At 43.4% G+C, this 12,091-nt stretch overlaps 1 protein-coding gene across 5 annotated transcripts in view; it reads left to right on the plus strand.

Moving 5' to 3' along the window:
- The window catches only part of Ep300 (E1A binding protein p300), a 65,869-nt gene extending 53,778 nt beyond the window's left edge, over positions 1-12,091 (plus strand). For 4 of the 5 annotated variants that reach the window (XM_006521089.2, XM_006521090.3, XM_030248611.1 and 1 more), the window contains 7 exons: positions 9-155; positions 454-567; positions 1,274-1,439; positions 3,041-3,205; positions 4,889-5,050; positions 8,353-8,634; positions 8,816-12,086. In XM_006521089.2, coding sequence (XP_006521152.1) covers positions 9-155; positions 454-567; positions 1,274-1,439; positions 3,041-3,205; positions 4,889-5,050; positions 8,353-8,634; positions 8,816-10,996 — 3,217 coding nt within the window. In that variant the 3' untranslated portion in view covers positions 10,997-12,086. Of the gene's footprint in view, positions 1-8; positions 156-453; positions 568-1,273; positions 1,440-3,040; positions 3,206-4,888; positions 5,051-8,352; positions 8,635-8,815 lie in introns of all 5 variants that reach the window. The other variant, NM_177821.6, reaches the window with a different exon arrangement.

Raw genomic sequence — 12,091 nt, forward strand, 5'->3', positions numbered from 1 at the left:
ATCTGTAGGTTTGTAGATAGTGGAGAGATGGCAGAATCTTTTCCATACCGAACAAAGGCCCTGTTTGCCTTTGAAGAAATTGATGGTGTTGACTTGTGTTTCTTCGGCATGCATGTTCAAGAATATGGCTCTGACTGCCCCCCTCCCAACCAGAGGTAGGACTCAATGTGACCAGCTTCTCATGTTGTGGGAGAGGGAATGGCAAGGGGATTGGGTTCCTGTGATAACTGGCAGAAAAGCACACTGGGCAGAAACAGGATGGTGAGTATAGCATGTACCAGGTCAGTCCTACATAGAAGCCAAGGTCGACCCAGATCCCCATAGTCACACCTGGGATTTCCCTATGATAATTACAAGTAACAAGAGCACAGGAAGGAATGCTGATGTCTTTAGCCATATAAATAATAATTTAATACGTGATGAAACATTTTTCTTTCCTTGTTTTTGATATAGGAGGGTATACATATCTTACCTCGATAGTGTTCATTTCTTCCGTCCTAAATGCTTGCGGACTGCAGTCTATCATGAAATTCTAATTGGATATTTGGAATATGTCAAGAAATTAGGGTAAGCTTATTAAAAAGTGATATGTTGTAGAAAATGTATAATTATGTATTTTTGCTTTCTCGTGTTGGTTATGATACAGTGGAGCCATGAACTCAGTTTGTTAGATCTTCTGTGATATGAAGATGATATCACCATGCTTTAACTAATAAACCAATTCTTTTGTTCTGTTTTGTTGAAACTATTGATATTATTCATTTGGAAATAAAATGTTTTCTTGATCCTTTTATAATTGTGTGTAAAGACTAACAACATGCTGAATATGATACGTACAATCCCAGCCGTGTAGAGTACAAGTTCATTTATAGGTTAACATGTGCAGATAGTCCTTACCTAATCAATTCTGGAGAGTATTTGCCACCTAACTTATAGCAGTTCCCCTTACACTTAATTTTTAGGATGGGTTTCTTCCCTTTTTTGATCTTAAAATACAGACTTGAGGTTTTAGGATCAAGAACCAATTTCTGTAAATGAAATTTACAACATTCCTCAATGGCCTTTGAAAACAAGTAGTGGTATGAGAACTGTTAGTGCATCTGCTTTTGGGTCTTATTGAGAGTAAACATTTGTGTCCTTGTCTTTTTGCCTTGTTGTTTACCACGTACTGTGTGCAGTGGTTTGCACCTGTAGCCTCCACTACTCTAGGAGGACTACTGTAGCGTTTTCTAACACAAATGATATCTTGATGTCTTTCTCTTTGTGTTTTTAGATACACAACAGGGCACATCTGGGCCTGTCCACCCAGTGAAGGGGATGACTATATCTTCCATTGCCATCCACCTGATCAGAAGATACCAAAGCCCAAGCGCCTGCAAGAATGGTACAAAAAGATGCTTGACAAGGCTGTATCAGAACGTATTGTCCATGACTACAAGGTCAGTTGGAACATAGAAACATACTAGTCTACTATTTTCTGTCTTCTCTTTGACAAGTATTGTTCAGTTTTTTTTTTTTTTGGTTTTTTTGGTTTTTCGAGACAGGGTTTCTCTGTGTAGCCCTGGCTACCCTGGAACTCACTTTGTAGACCAGGCTGGCCTCGAACTCAGAAATCTGTCTGCCTCTGCCTCCTGAGTGCTGGGATTAAAGGCATGCACCACCATGCCCGGCTTTGTTCAGTCTTATAACGTGTAACTGTTATAATTTTAGTTTATTAAAGTTTAATTTTAATACATAAATTTTCAAATTTAGAAAGGCTGGGTGTTAGGTGATTTACATATGAGCAAAGTAGTGCTTGCCTATAATCTCAATTTGGAAACTGAGGCAGGATAATTCAAAGTTCAAAAGTGTCATGGGGGTCTGGAGAAATGGATCAGTAATTTAGAGCACTTGGACTCAGATTTGATTCCCAGCACCCAGATGGTTACTCACATCCATCCTTGACTCTTAATTCCAGGGGCCTCTGTGAGCACACATGTGCATGCAGTCAAACATGTATACATATAAAATAAATCTAATTTTTAATAATTAAATCTGTCATAAGTAAGATGGTGGTACATGTCTTTACTCTAAGTGGATAGACAAAGGCAGGTAGATCTCTGAGTTTGAGGCCAGACTTGTTTATATAGGGAGTTGCAGGCCATCCTGGGCTAAGGGACACTTTGTCTCAAAAAAGAAAGAACTGGGTATGGTTCAGAATTCAGGAGACTGGAGTAGATAGATCTCTTGAGTTCTAAGGAGACCAGCCAGCCTGCTTTACATAGTGAGCTCTGTACATAGTGAACCAAGGGTAGATAGATAGTGATACCCTCTCTAAAAGAAAGAAGGAAATACATTGTTATAAATGAGTATTGTGACTAAATCTGGCCTGTGCCCTAGAGAACATTTTCATGTTTGTCATACAATGAAAGCTTTTTAAAAACAGAGCCAACCAGGTGGTTGTGGTACATGTGCCCGCCTTCAGTCCCAGCACTCAGGAAGGACAGGCAGATCTCTCTGAGTTTGAGGCCAGCCTGGTCTATAGAGTTCCAGGAAAGCCAGGGCAATATAGAGAAACCCTGTCTCAAAAAATAAATAGAGCTGGGCATGGTGGCACACGCCTTTAATCCCAGCACTTGGGAGGCAGAGGCAGGCAGATTTCTGAGTTCGAGGCCAGCCTGGTCTACAGAGTAAGTTCCAGGATAGCCAGGACTACACAGAGAAACCCTGTCTCGAAAAAAAAACAAACAAAAAACAGATAGATAGATAGATAGATAGATAGATAGATAGATAGATAGATAGATAGATAGATATTTTAAAAAGAAAGCATAGAAATTCCTAATCAGGGGCTGGAGAGATGGCTCAGTGGTTAAGAGCACTGACTGCTCTTCCGAGGTCCTGAGTTCAATTCCCAGCAAACAAACGGTGGCTCACAACCATCTGTAATGGGAGGATCCTGATACCTTCTTCTGGTTTCTGAAGACAGCTACAGAGTACTTACAGACATAAATAAACCTTTATAAATAAAAAAAAAATTCTAATCATGGGAATTTTTTTACAGGATATTTTAAAACAAGCTACTGAAGATCGATTAACAAGTGCAAAGGAACTACCCTACTTTGAAGGTGATTTCTGGCCCAATGTTCTAGAAGAAAGCATCAAGGAGCTTGAACAGGAAGAGGAAGAGAGGAAACGGGAAGAGAACACCAGCAACGAGAGTACTGATGTAAGGGCTTTCTGTGTCTGCAGTGTCTACCTTGACACCTCACTGACAATACAGAAAGGAGTTTACACTCTCAATTTGGTGTAAAATTTAAATTCTGCTAAGTGTAATGGGCTTCATTTCAGCACTAAGGGTCCCAGACTTCAAGGCCAACCTTGGCTTTATAGCAGCCAAACTATCTTAGAACGAAGAGGCTCTGTATTTCTAAGTAGTATCCTGGATATTGAGCAATATAAGTTCCTGGAAAACTGTACAGAAAAATACATCTAATAGGCCAAATTATAGCTACTACAGGCATATGCTCTCTAGTTTATTTTCCCAGAAGTGCTGAGCATCACAGGCAGACAAAAGCCTGGAACAGAGTTAACTTGTCTCCTTCATAGTATCCTGGTCAGTTACTGACCAGACACATCTTGACTGTTCTCTGGATTTCAGCTTAATAAAACGGGGGCAGGTTAGAAGGAGTGACACACACCTTTTTATTTCAGCACTCAGGAGGCAGAAGTAGGCAGATACACATTGAGTTCCAATGCCAGACTTCTATATAGTGAAACCTTGTCCAAAAAGAAGGGGAAAAAAAAGGCTGGAGCACTTGGCCACCAAACCCAGAATTCATTCCCTAAACCCACATGGTTGAAGCAGAGAATCAGCCTCCCATAAGTTGTCCTTTGGCCTCTACAGGTGTGTGCCATGGTATGCACAAATACAAGGGCCCTAGATGACTAAGTTTGGCTCCAGGACCTTTTAAGGCAAGCATGGCAGTGCCCATCCGTAATCTCAAGTTCTCTGTGTTTCTCCCTCTCCCTCCCCTCCCCCACTCCACCCCACCCCTTATTTACCAGATTTATCCTTTGGGTAACTTCATGACTGAATAGGTGAGAGTGTTTGGTAGCTTGCTGGTTTCCCTCTTCCTTTCCTTGGTCACCGGCCATGGTGCCACTCATTCTTCAGTCTTGTCTGTATCTGACCTCTTTAGTCAATGGCTTCTGCACACTGGGGCTTTTCTGTTTTTTCTTCTTGTTTTTTGTTTTGTTTTCTAAAGACCGTTTCCCTGTGTAGCCGTGGCTTTCCTGGGACTCACTCTATAGACCAGGCTGGCCTTTACCTCAGAGATCTGCCAGCCTCTGTTTCTTGAGTGCTGGGATTAAATTCATCGGTCCCCAGTGCCCAGCAAATTGAGACTTCTTCTAAAAATACAAGTTTACAAGCTTTCATTTCCATAATGAAGCTTGGGGTCTTTGTTGGCAGGCAACTTAGAAAGGCTTCAGAGTACTTGATGTTCTTCAAAAGGAACCCAGTTCAGTTCTTTTCCCTGTACCCAAAACAACATCTCTTAACTTTCTGTAACTCCAGTTTTGTTATCAGAGAGAGAACCTGCACACAGATGGCATACATTCATCAAGCTACACAGATAAACAAAAAAAAAATAGTTAAGCATTTGCTTGCAAGTTAAAGAAAGAAAGAAGGAAGGAAGTAAGGAGAGAGAGAGAGAGAGAGAGAGAGAGAGAGAGAGAGAGAGAGAGAGAAAAGAAACATTAAAAGGAAAATAGTGAGTGATGAGTAACTGCAGAAAATAATAATAATAAAAAGAATTCTCGGTCAAGAGTTAAAGAGAGACTTCAGCCTCATATCCAGATCAATCCTAACAACCTAGCCTTTTCATTTCTCCTCTGTGCTGCCCTACAGGTAACAAAAGGAGACAGCAAAAATGCTAAGAAGAAGAATAACAAGAAAACCAGCAAAAACAAGAGCAGCCTGAGTAGGGGCAATAAGAAGAAGCCTGGTATGCCCAATGTGTCTAATGACCTTTCTCAGAAACTGTATGCCACCATGGAAAAGCATAAAGAGGTGAGAGGCAGCCACCAGGGTGGAAGGATGTGGCAGGTGGGGTTCTAAGCTGCTCACCCAACTGGCATGATGAAAACTCCAGGTTGCTGGAAATTCAGAGGGAAGAAATGATTTGACTGGAAGAGGGTTGACTGAGATGAAGAGAATATGCATATAGAGTTTGCTTATGAAAAATGTTCTTTGAGGCTGTTCTAAATTTACATGGTGTTGCATTGTGTCTTAAAGGATAAGCATTGTTTATCTAGTCCTGTTGATAAATTTGCTTGGGTTTCTGACGTTTTTAAGGCAGGGTCTTATTCTGTAACCCCCTGGGTGGCCTTGAATTCATAGAGGGCCACCTGCCTCTGTCTTCCTAGTTCTGAGATCAATATCCTGTTCCAACGCTTTTTCAGATTTGCTCTTCAAATGTTGTATGTTACTTAGAGCCCCACTCTCATCCCAGTTTGTAAGTGCTTAGCGTTAGACTTAAGACTGACTCCGAAACATTCATAATCATATTAAACCCTCTAAATGACAAGTTAGTTAGTGTTCCTCACATGGCTTGCTTATTTATTTATTTATTAAGTTTTATGTGTATGGGTATTTTGCTTGCATGCCAGAAAAGGATGCCAAATACTCTGCAACTGGGTTAAAGACAGCCACCATGAAGGTATTGGGGATGGAACTTCGGTCCTCTACAAAAGCAACTAGTGACAAAGAGCAACACCTGAGCAAACCATGATAAGGAAGAAGGGAATATTTTGTTGTTTTTGAGATCGTTTTATGATGTGGCTGGTCTTTGCTTACTGTGTAGCTAAGGACAGTCTTACATGCCTAGTCTAATCATACCTAGGACCAGGCTCCCGAGCTCAGCTATATCCCTAGGCCATGTGTGGTTTTTTGTTTTGGTTGGGAGGGGGGGTATTTATTTATTTTGGTTTTTCGAGACAGGGTTTCTCTGTAACCCTGGCTGTCCTGAAACTCATTCTGTAGATTGGTCTGGCCTCGAACTCAGAAACCTGCCAGCCTCTGCCTCCCAAGTGCTGGGATTAAAGGCGTGCACCATCACTGCCCATGCACCACCACTGCCCAGCTCTGTGTTCTTTTTCTTATCACAGTTCAGCTCTATTCTAAGATGAAATAATAGCCTTTTTATTTTTATTTTTTGGGTTTTTTTTTTTTGTTTTTCTTAAAAAGATTTATTTATTTTATTTATATGAGTACACTGTAGCCGTCTTCAGACACACCAGAAGAGGGCCTCAGATCCTATTGCAGATGGTTGTGAGCCACCATGTGTTTGATGGGAATTGAACTTGGGACCTCTGGAAGAGCAGTCAATGCTCCTAACCACTGAGCTATCTCTACAGCCCTTTTTTTTATTTTATATTTATTTTGCTCTACAAGAAGTGGTTTCTCTGTCCTGTAACAGCCCTAGTTATCACTTTGTAGGTTACCAGAGATCCCTCTGCCTCCCAAGTAAAGGCATGAACCGCCACGCCCAGTTTCATAAGGAATTTCTTAAACTTAACAGTTATGTTGTGAGAAGACTGATGACTTAATTTTTGTAATTAGGTTAGTTAGCCATCTCTAGAAAAGACAGTATGGTGAGGGAAGTACAAATACTCAAAGCATTTTTCCCCCATATTTTTCCTCTCTAGTTCTAACAGATTGATACAACCAAAGCTAGATAGATGCCCAATGCCATCTCTTCACCCATGCCCCTGGCATGGAAGGTCCTCCTGCATTCTAATGGATACCACTATCAGAAAATATTACTAATAGCCTTGCCCAATGTTGAGAGTGTAGTACTGCTTGAAGAGCTAATAGTGATTGATTTGACTGAGTTTTTGTTTTTTATGTACATTTGGTGTTGGGCCTACATGAATGTCTGTATGAGAGTGGCTGGTCCACTAGAATTTGAAATTTGAGTTACAGGCTGTTCTGAGCTGCCATGTGTGTACTGGGTATTGAACCCAGGTCCTCTGGAAGAGCAGCCAGTGCTCCGACAACCACTGTGTCTGTGTGTCTGTGTGTGTGTGTGTGCGCGTGCGTGCGTGCGCGCGCGCGGGCACCACATGCATCAGGTGCTCATAGTTCCAGCAGAGGGGATAGAGAACTGGTGTAACAGACATGGGACGTTCGTGTGGCTGTTGGGGCTTGACCTCTGGTCCTCTTAATCACTGAACCATCTCTCCAGCCCTTTATTTGACTTAATTTATCAAATCTTAGGCTATCCTGCGAATGGAAAACCAATGGTGGATGCCCCATTTGCAAGCAGCTTAGGTTATCTATCTCAGACTTTGGAGATGCATTTCAAGTTTATGACTAGGATTTTATGCCAATTCATACAAATTTTCAACCTCTCCAAAACTGGCCAAGAGTAGAGGGTCTGGGGAAAGGGCACACACTTGGTGCAGACTCAAGTAAGCAAAGCACTCATGCACAGAAAGAGGAAAATACATGCACATACATATGTGTATCGGAAAGGTATGTGGACTTTGTGTGCCATTGGCTTATTGTCTGAGAAAAACATCCAAACTGATTATGATTTTGTTGCATGTGTTTGTTTACAGCAGACCTCTATACAGGTTTTACAGGATGTCTCCACTTAGATTAATTGTATACTTTCTAGTACTTAGATTCAGGTTAAGCCACAGACTGCATCTTAAAGTATACTAATCACTGCACATGTTCTGTCCCTGAGCTGGTCTGTGGTTTGCTTTTGTTTGTTTTTTTCCTTGAAGTTTTACTGAAATGAAGTAACAGGATATGAGGGGGAGGCATTGTTTATTTTTTTCAAGATTGTGTTTCTTTATGTAGCAGCCATGGCTATCCTGGAACTTTCTTCATAGACCAGGCTAGCCTCAAACTCCTGCTCCCTGAGTGCTGTGATCAAAGATGTGAGCCACTTACTATACCTGGCCTGAGTTTTAGATTTTTTTTTTTAAAGACTTTAAGATTTATTTATTTTATGTATATGAGTACACTGTAGCTGTACAAATGGTTCATCTGTGAGCCATCATATGGTTGCTGGGAATTAAACTCAGGACCTCTGCTCATTCTGGCCCTGCTCACTCTGACCCCTGCCAGAGAGCCCAAAGATTTATTTATTACTGTATATAAGTACACTGTAGCTGTCTTCAGACACCAGAAGAGGGCATCAGATCTCATTACAGGTGGTTGTGAGATCTTTAAAGTCTCAGAATGAACAAGGATGAAGGGCTTCAACTAACCCTTCTGTGCTCTCCTCTCTTCTCCTCAGGTGCCTTTCTATTGCAGTGGCATTGCAGTTCGAAAGTCACAATGAGCTTTTCTTTTGGCAGGTTTTCTTTGTGATCCGCCTCATCGCTTGTCCTGCTCCCAATTCCCTGCCTCCCATTGTTGATCCTGACCCTCTCATCCCCTGTGACCTGATGGACGGTAGAGATGCATTTCTCACCCTTGCAAGGGACAAGCACCTGGAGTTCTCTTCACTTCGAAGAGCCCAGTGGTCTACCATGTGCATGCTGGTGGAGCTCCATACACAGAGTCAGGATCGCTTTGTCTACACCTGCAACGAGTGCAAGCACCACGTGGAGACACGCTGGCATTGCACTGTGTGTGAGGTAGGCACTACATGTGGGAAGGTCCCCATTGTGTGAGCTGTGATGTAAACATGTGTTACAAACCTCTGCCCTCTTGTTGGGAAGGACAGAACTGAAGAGATTGGTTGTGTTTTATAAAGGGAGCTTTTATTCACTTTTGCAGAGTTGACCTGCATCTTCTGGTTTTTTTCTTCTCCTTCAGGATTATGACCTGTGCATCACTTGTTATAACACTAAAAATCATGACCACAAAATGGAGAAACTAGGCCTTGGCTTAGATGATGAGAGCAATAACCAGCAAGCTGCAGCTACACAGAGCCCAGGAGACTCCCGCCGCCTGAGCATCCAACGCTGCATCCAGTCTCTGGTGCATGCCTGTCAGTGCCGCAACGCCAACTGCTCCCTGCCTTCCTGCCAGAAGATGAAGAGGGTTGTGCAGCACACCAAAGGCTGCAAACGGAAAACCAATGGTGGGTGCCCCATTTGCAAACAGCTTATTGCCCTCTGCTGCTATCATGCCAAGCACTGCCAGGAGAACAAGTGCCCGGTGCCATTTTGCCTCAACATCAAGCAAAAGCTCCGGCAGCAACAGCTGCAGCACCGGCTCCAACAGGCTCAGATGCTCCGTAGGAGGATGGCCAGCATGCAACGAACTGGTGTGGCGGGGCAGCAGCAGGGCCTGCCGTCCCCAACTCCTGCTACACCAACTACCCCTACTGGCCAACAGCCAGCCACCCCACAGACACCCCAGCCCCAACCCACCTCTCAACCACAGCCCACTCCTCCCAACAACATGACACCCTACTTACCCAGGACTCAGACTACTGGCCCTGTGTCCCAGGGTAAGGCACCAGGCCAGGTGACCCCACCTACCCCACCTCAGACTGCTCAGGCCCCCCTTCCAGGGCCTCCACCTGCAGCAGTAGAAATGGCAATGCAAATTCAGAGGGCAGCAGAGACACAGCGCCAGATGGCCCATGTACAGATTTTCCAAAGGCCAATCCAGCACCAGATGCCCCAGATGTCACCCATGGCCCCTATGGGCATGAACCCACCTCCTATGGCCAGAGGTCCTGGTGGGCATTTGGATCCAGGAATAGGTCCAGCAGGAATGCAGCAACAGCCACCTTGGGCCCAAGGAGGAATGCCTCAGCCCCAGCAGATGCAGTCAGGGATGCCAAGGCCAGCCATGATGTCAGTGGCCCAGCATGGTCAGCCTTTAAACATGGCTCCACAACCAGGATTGGGCCAAGTGGGTGTGAGCCCTCTCAAGCCAGGCACTGTGTCTCAACAAGCCTTACAAAACCTTTTGCGGACTCTCAGGTCTCCCAGTTCTCCCTTACAGCAGCAACAGGTGCTTAGTATCCTTCATGCCAACCCCCAACTGTTGGCTGCATTCATCAAGCAGCGGGCTGCCAAGTATGCCAACCCTAATCCACAGCCTCTCCCTGGACAGCCTGGCATGACCCAGGGACAGCCAGGGCTGCAGCCACCTACCATGCCTGGCCAGCAAGGTGTCCACTCCAACCCAGCCTTGCAGAACATGAATCCTCTGCAGGCAGGTGTCCAGAGAGCTGGCCTGCCCCAGCAGCAGCCGCAGCAGCAGCTCCAGCCACCCATGGGAGCAATGAGTCCCCAAGCTCAGCAAATGAACATGAATCACAATACCATGCCTTCACAGTTCAGAGACATCTTAAGACGGCAGATGATGCAACAGCAGGGAGCAGGGCCAGGAATCGGCCCTGGAATGGCCAACCAGTTCCAGCAGCCCCAAGGAATTGGCTATCCACCGCAGCAGCAGCAGCAGCAGCGAATGCAGCATCACATGCAGCAAATGCAGCAAGGAAATATGGGACAAATGGGTCAGCTTCCCCAGGCTCTGGGGGCTGAGGCAGGAGCCAGTCTACAGGCCTATCAGCAGCGACTTCTTCAACAACAGATGGGGTCTCCTGCTCAGCCCAACCCTATGAGCCCACAGCAGCACATGCTCCCAAATCAGGCACAGTCCCCACACCTACAAGGTCAACAAATCCCTAATTCTCTCTCCAATCAAGTGCGCTCTCCCCAGCCTGTCCCTTCTCCTCGACCACAGTCTCAGCCCCCCCATTCCAGCCCATCTCCGAGGATGCAGCCTCAGCCTTCTCCACACCATGTTTCTCCACAGACCAGTTCCCCACATCCTGGACTGGTAGCTGCCCAGGCTGCCAACCCTATGGAACAAGGGCATTTTGCCAGCCCAGACCAGAATTCAATGCTTTCACAGCTCGCTAGCAATCCTGGCATGGCAAACCTCCACGGGGCAAGTGCCACGGACCTGGGACTGAGCAGCGATAATGCAGACTTGAATTCAAACCTCTCACAGAGTACACTAGACATACACTAGAGACACCTTGTAGTATTTTGGAAGCAAAAGATTATTTTCTCTTAACAAGACTTTTTGTACTGAAAACAATTTTTTTGAATCTTTCTTAGCCTAAAAGACCCATTTTCCTTGGAACATGTAAGAACTGTGCAGTAGCCATTTATGGTTTAAAGTAAACAGGCCAGATGAACCTGAGGGATAATAGATTACAAAGAATATATTTTTGTTATGGCTGGTTACCCCAGCTCTTTTTCCCCTTGTGTGTGTGGTTCAAGTGTGCACTGGGAGGCAACTGAGGTCTGAAGCCAACCATATGCTCCTGCCTTGCCGATAGGTTTTATTATTTTTTTTAAATTAATGAAAATATGTAATATTAATAGTTATTATTTACTGGTGCAGATGGTTGACATTTTTCCCTATTTTCCTCACTTTATGAAAGAATTTAAATAAAAAAAAAGAACATTTCTAAAACCAGAGGACAAAAGGGGTTAATGTTACGTAAAATTACATTATATATATATATATATATAAATATATATAAATATATTAAAATACCAATTTTTTTCTCTGGGTGCAAAGATGTTCATTCTTTTAAAAACATTTAAAAAATAAAATAAAAAGCCTCCTCTTTCCATCCCTCAAGTCAACTTTTGTGCTCCAGAAAATTTTCTATTCTGTAAGTCTAAGGGTAAAACTTCAAGTATTAAGATAATTTGTACATGTAGAGAAAAAAATGACTTTTTCATAATATACAGGGGCAGCTGCCAAATTGATGTATTATAATATTGTGGTTTCTGTTTCTTGAGAAAAATTTTTTGTTATTTTTACATCTAACAGAGGAAAAAAAATTTAAAAAGAGGGTAAGAAATGACTCCAGTGGGGTGATTTTAACATGCAAATGTCTGAGATTTCTTCACTTGCTTTCTTCCTTACTCTGCCCCACACACGTACACTTTCTGTAAAACTTGAAAATAGAAAGCAAAAACCCTCAACTGTTGTAAATCATGCAATTAAGGTTGATTACTTATAAATATGAACTTTGGATCACTGTATAGACTGTTAAATTTGATTTCTTATTACCTATTGTTAAATAAACTGTGTGAGACAGACACCTGA

The sequence above is a fragment of the Mus musculus genome, chromosome 15 (assembly GCF_000001635.26).
Source record: "Mus musculus strain C57BL/6J chromosome 15, GRCm38.p6 C57BL/6J".
NCBI lineage: Eukaryota > Metazoa > Chordata > Mammalia > Rodentia > Muridae > Mus > Mus musculus.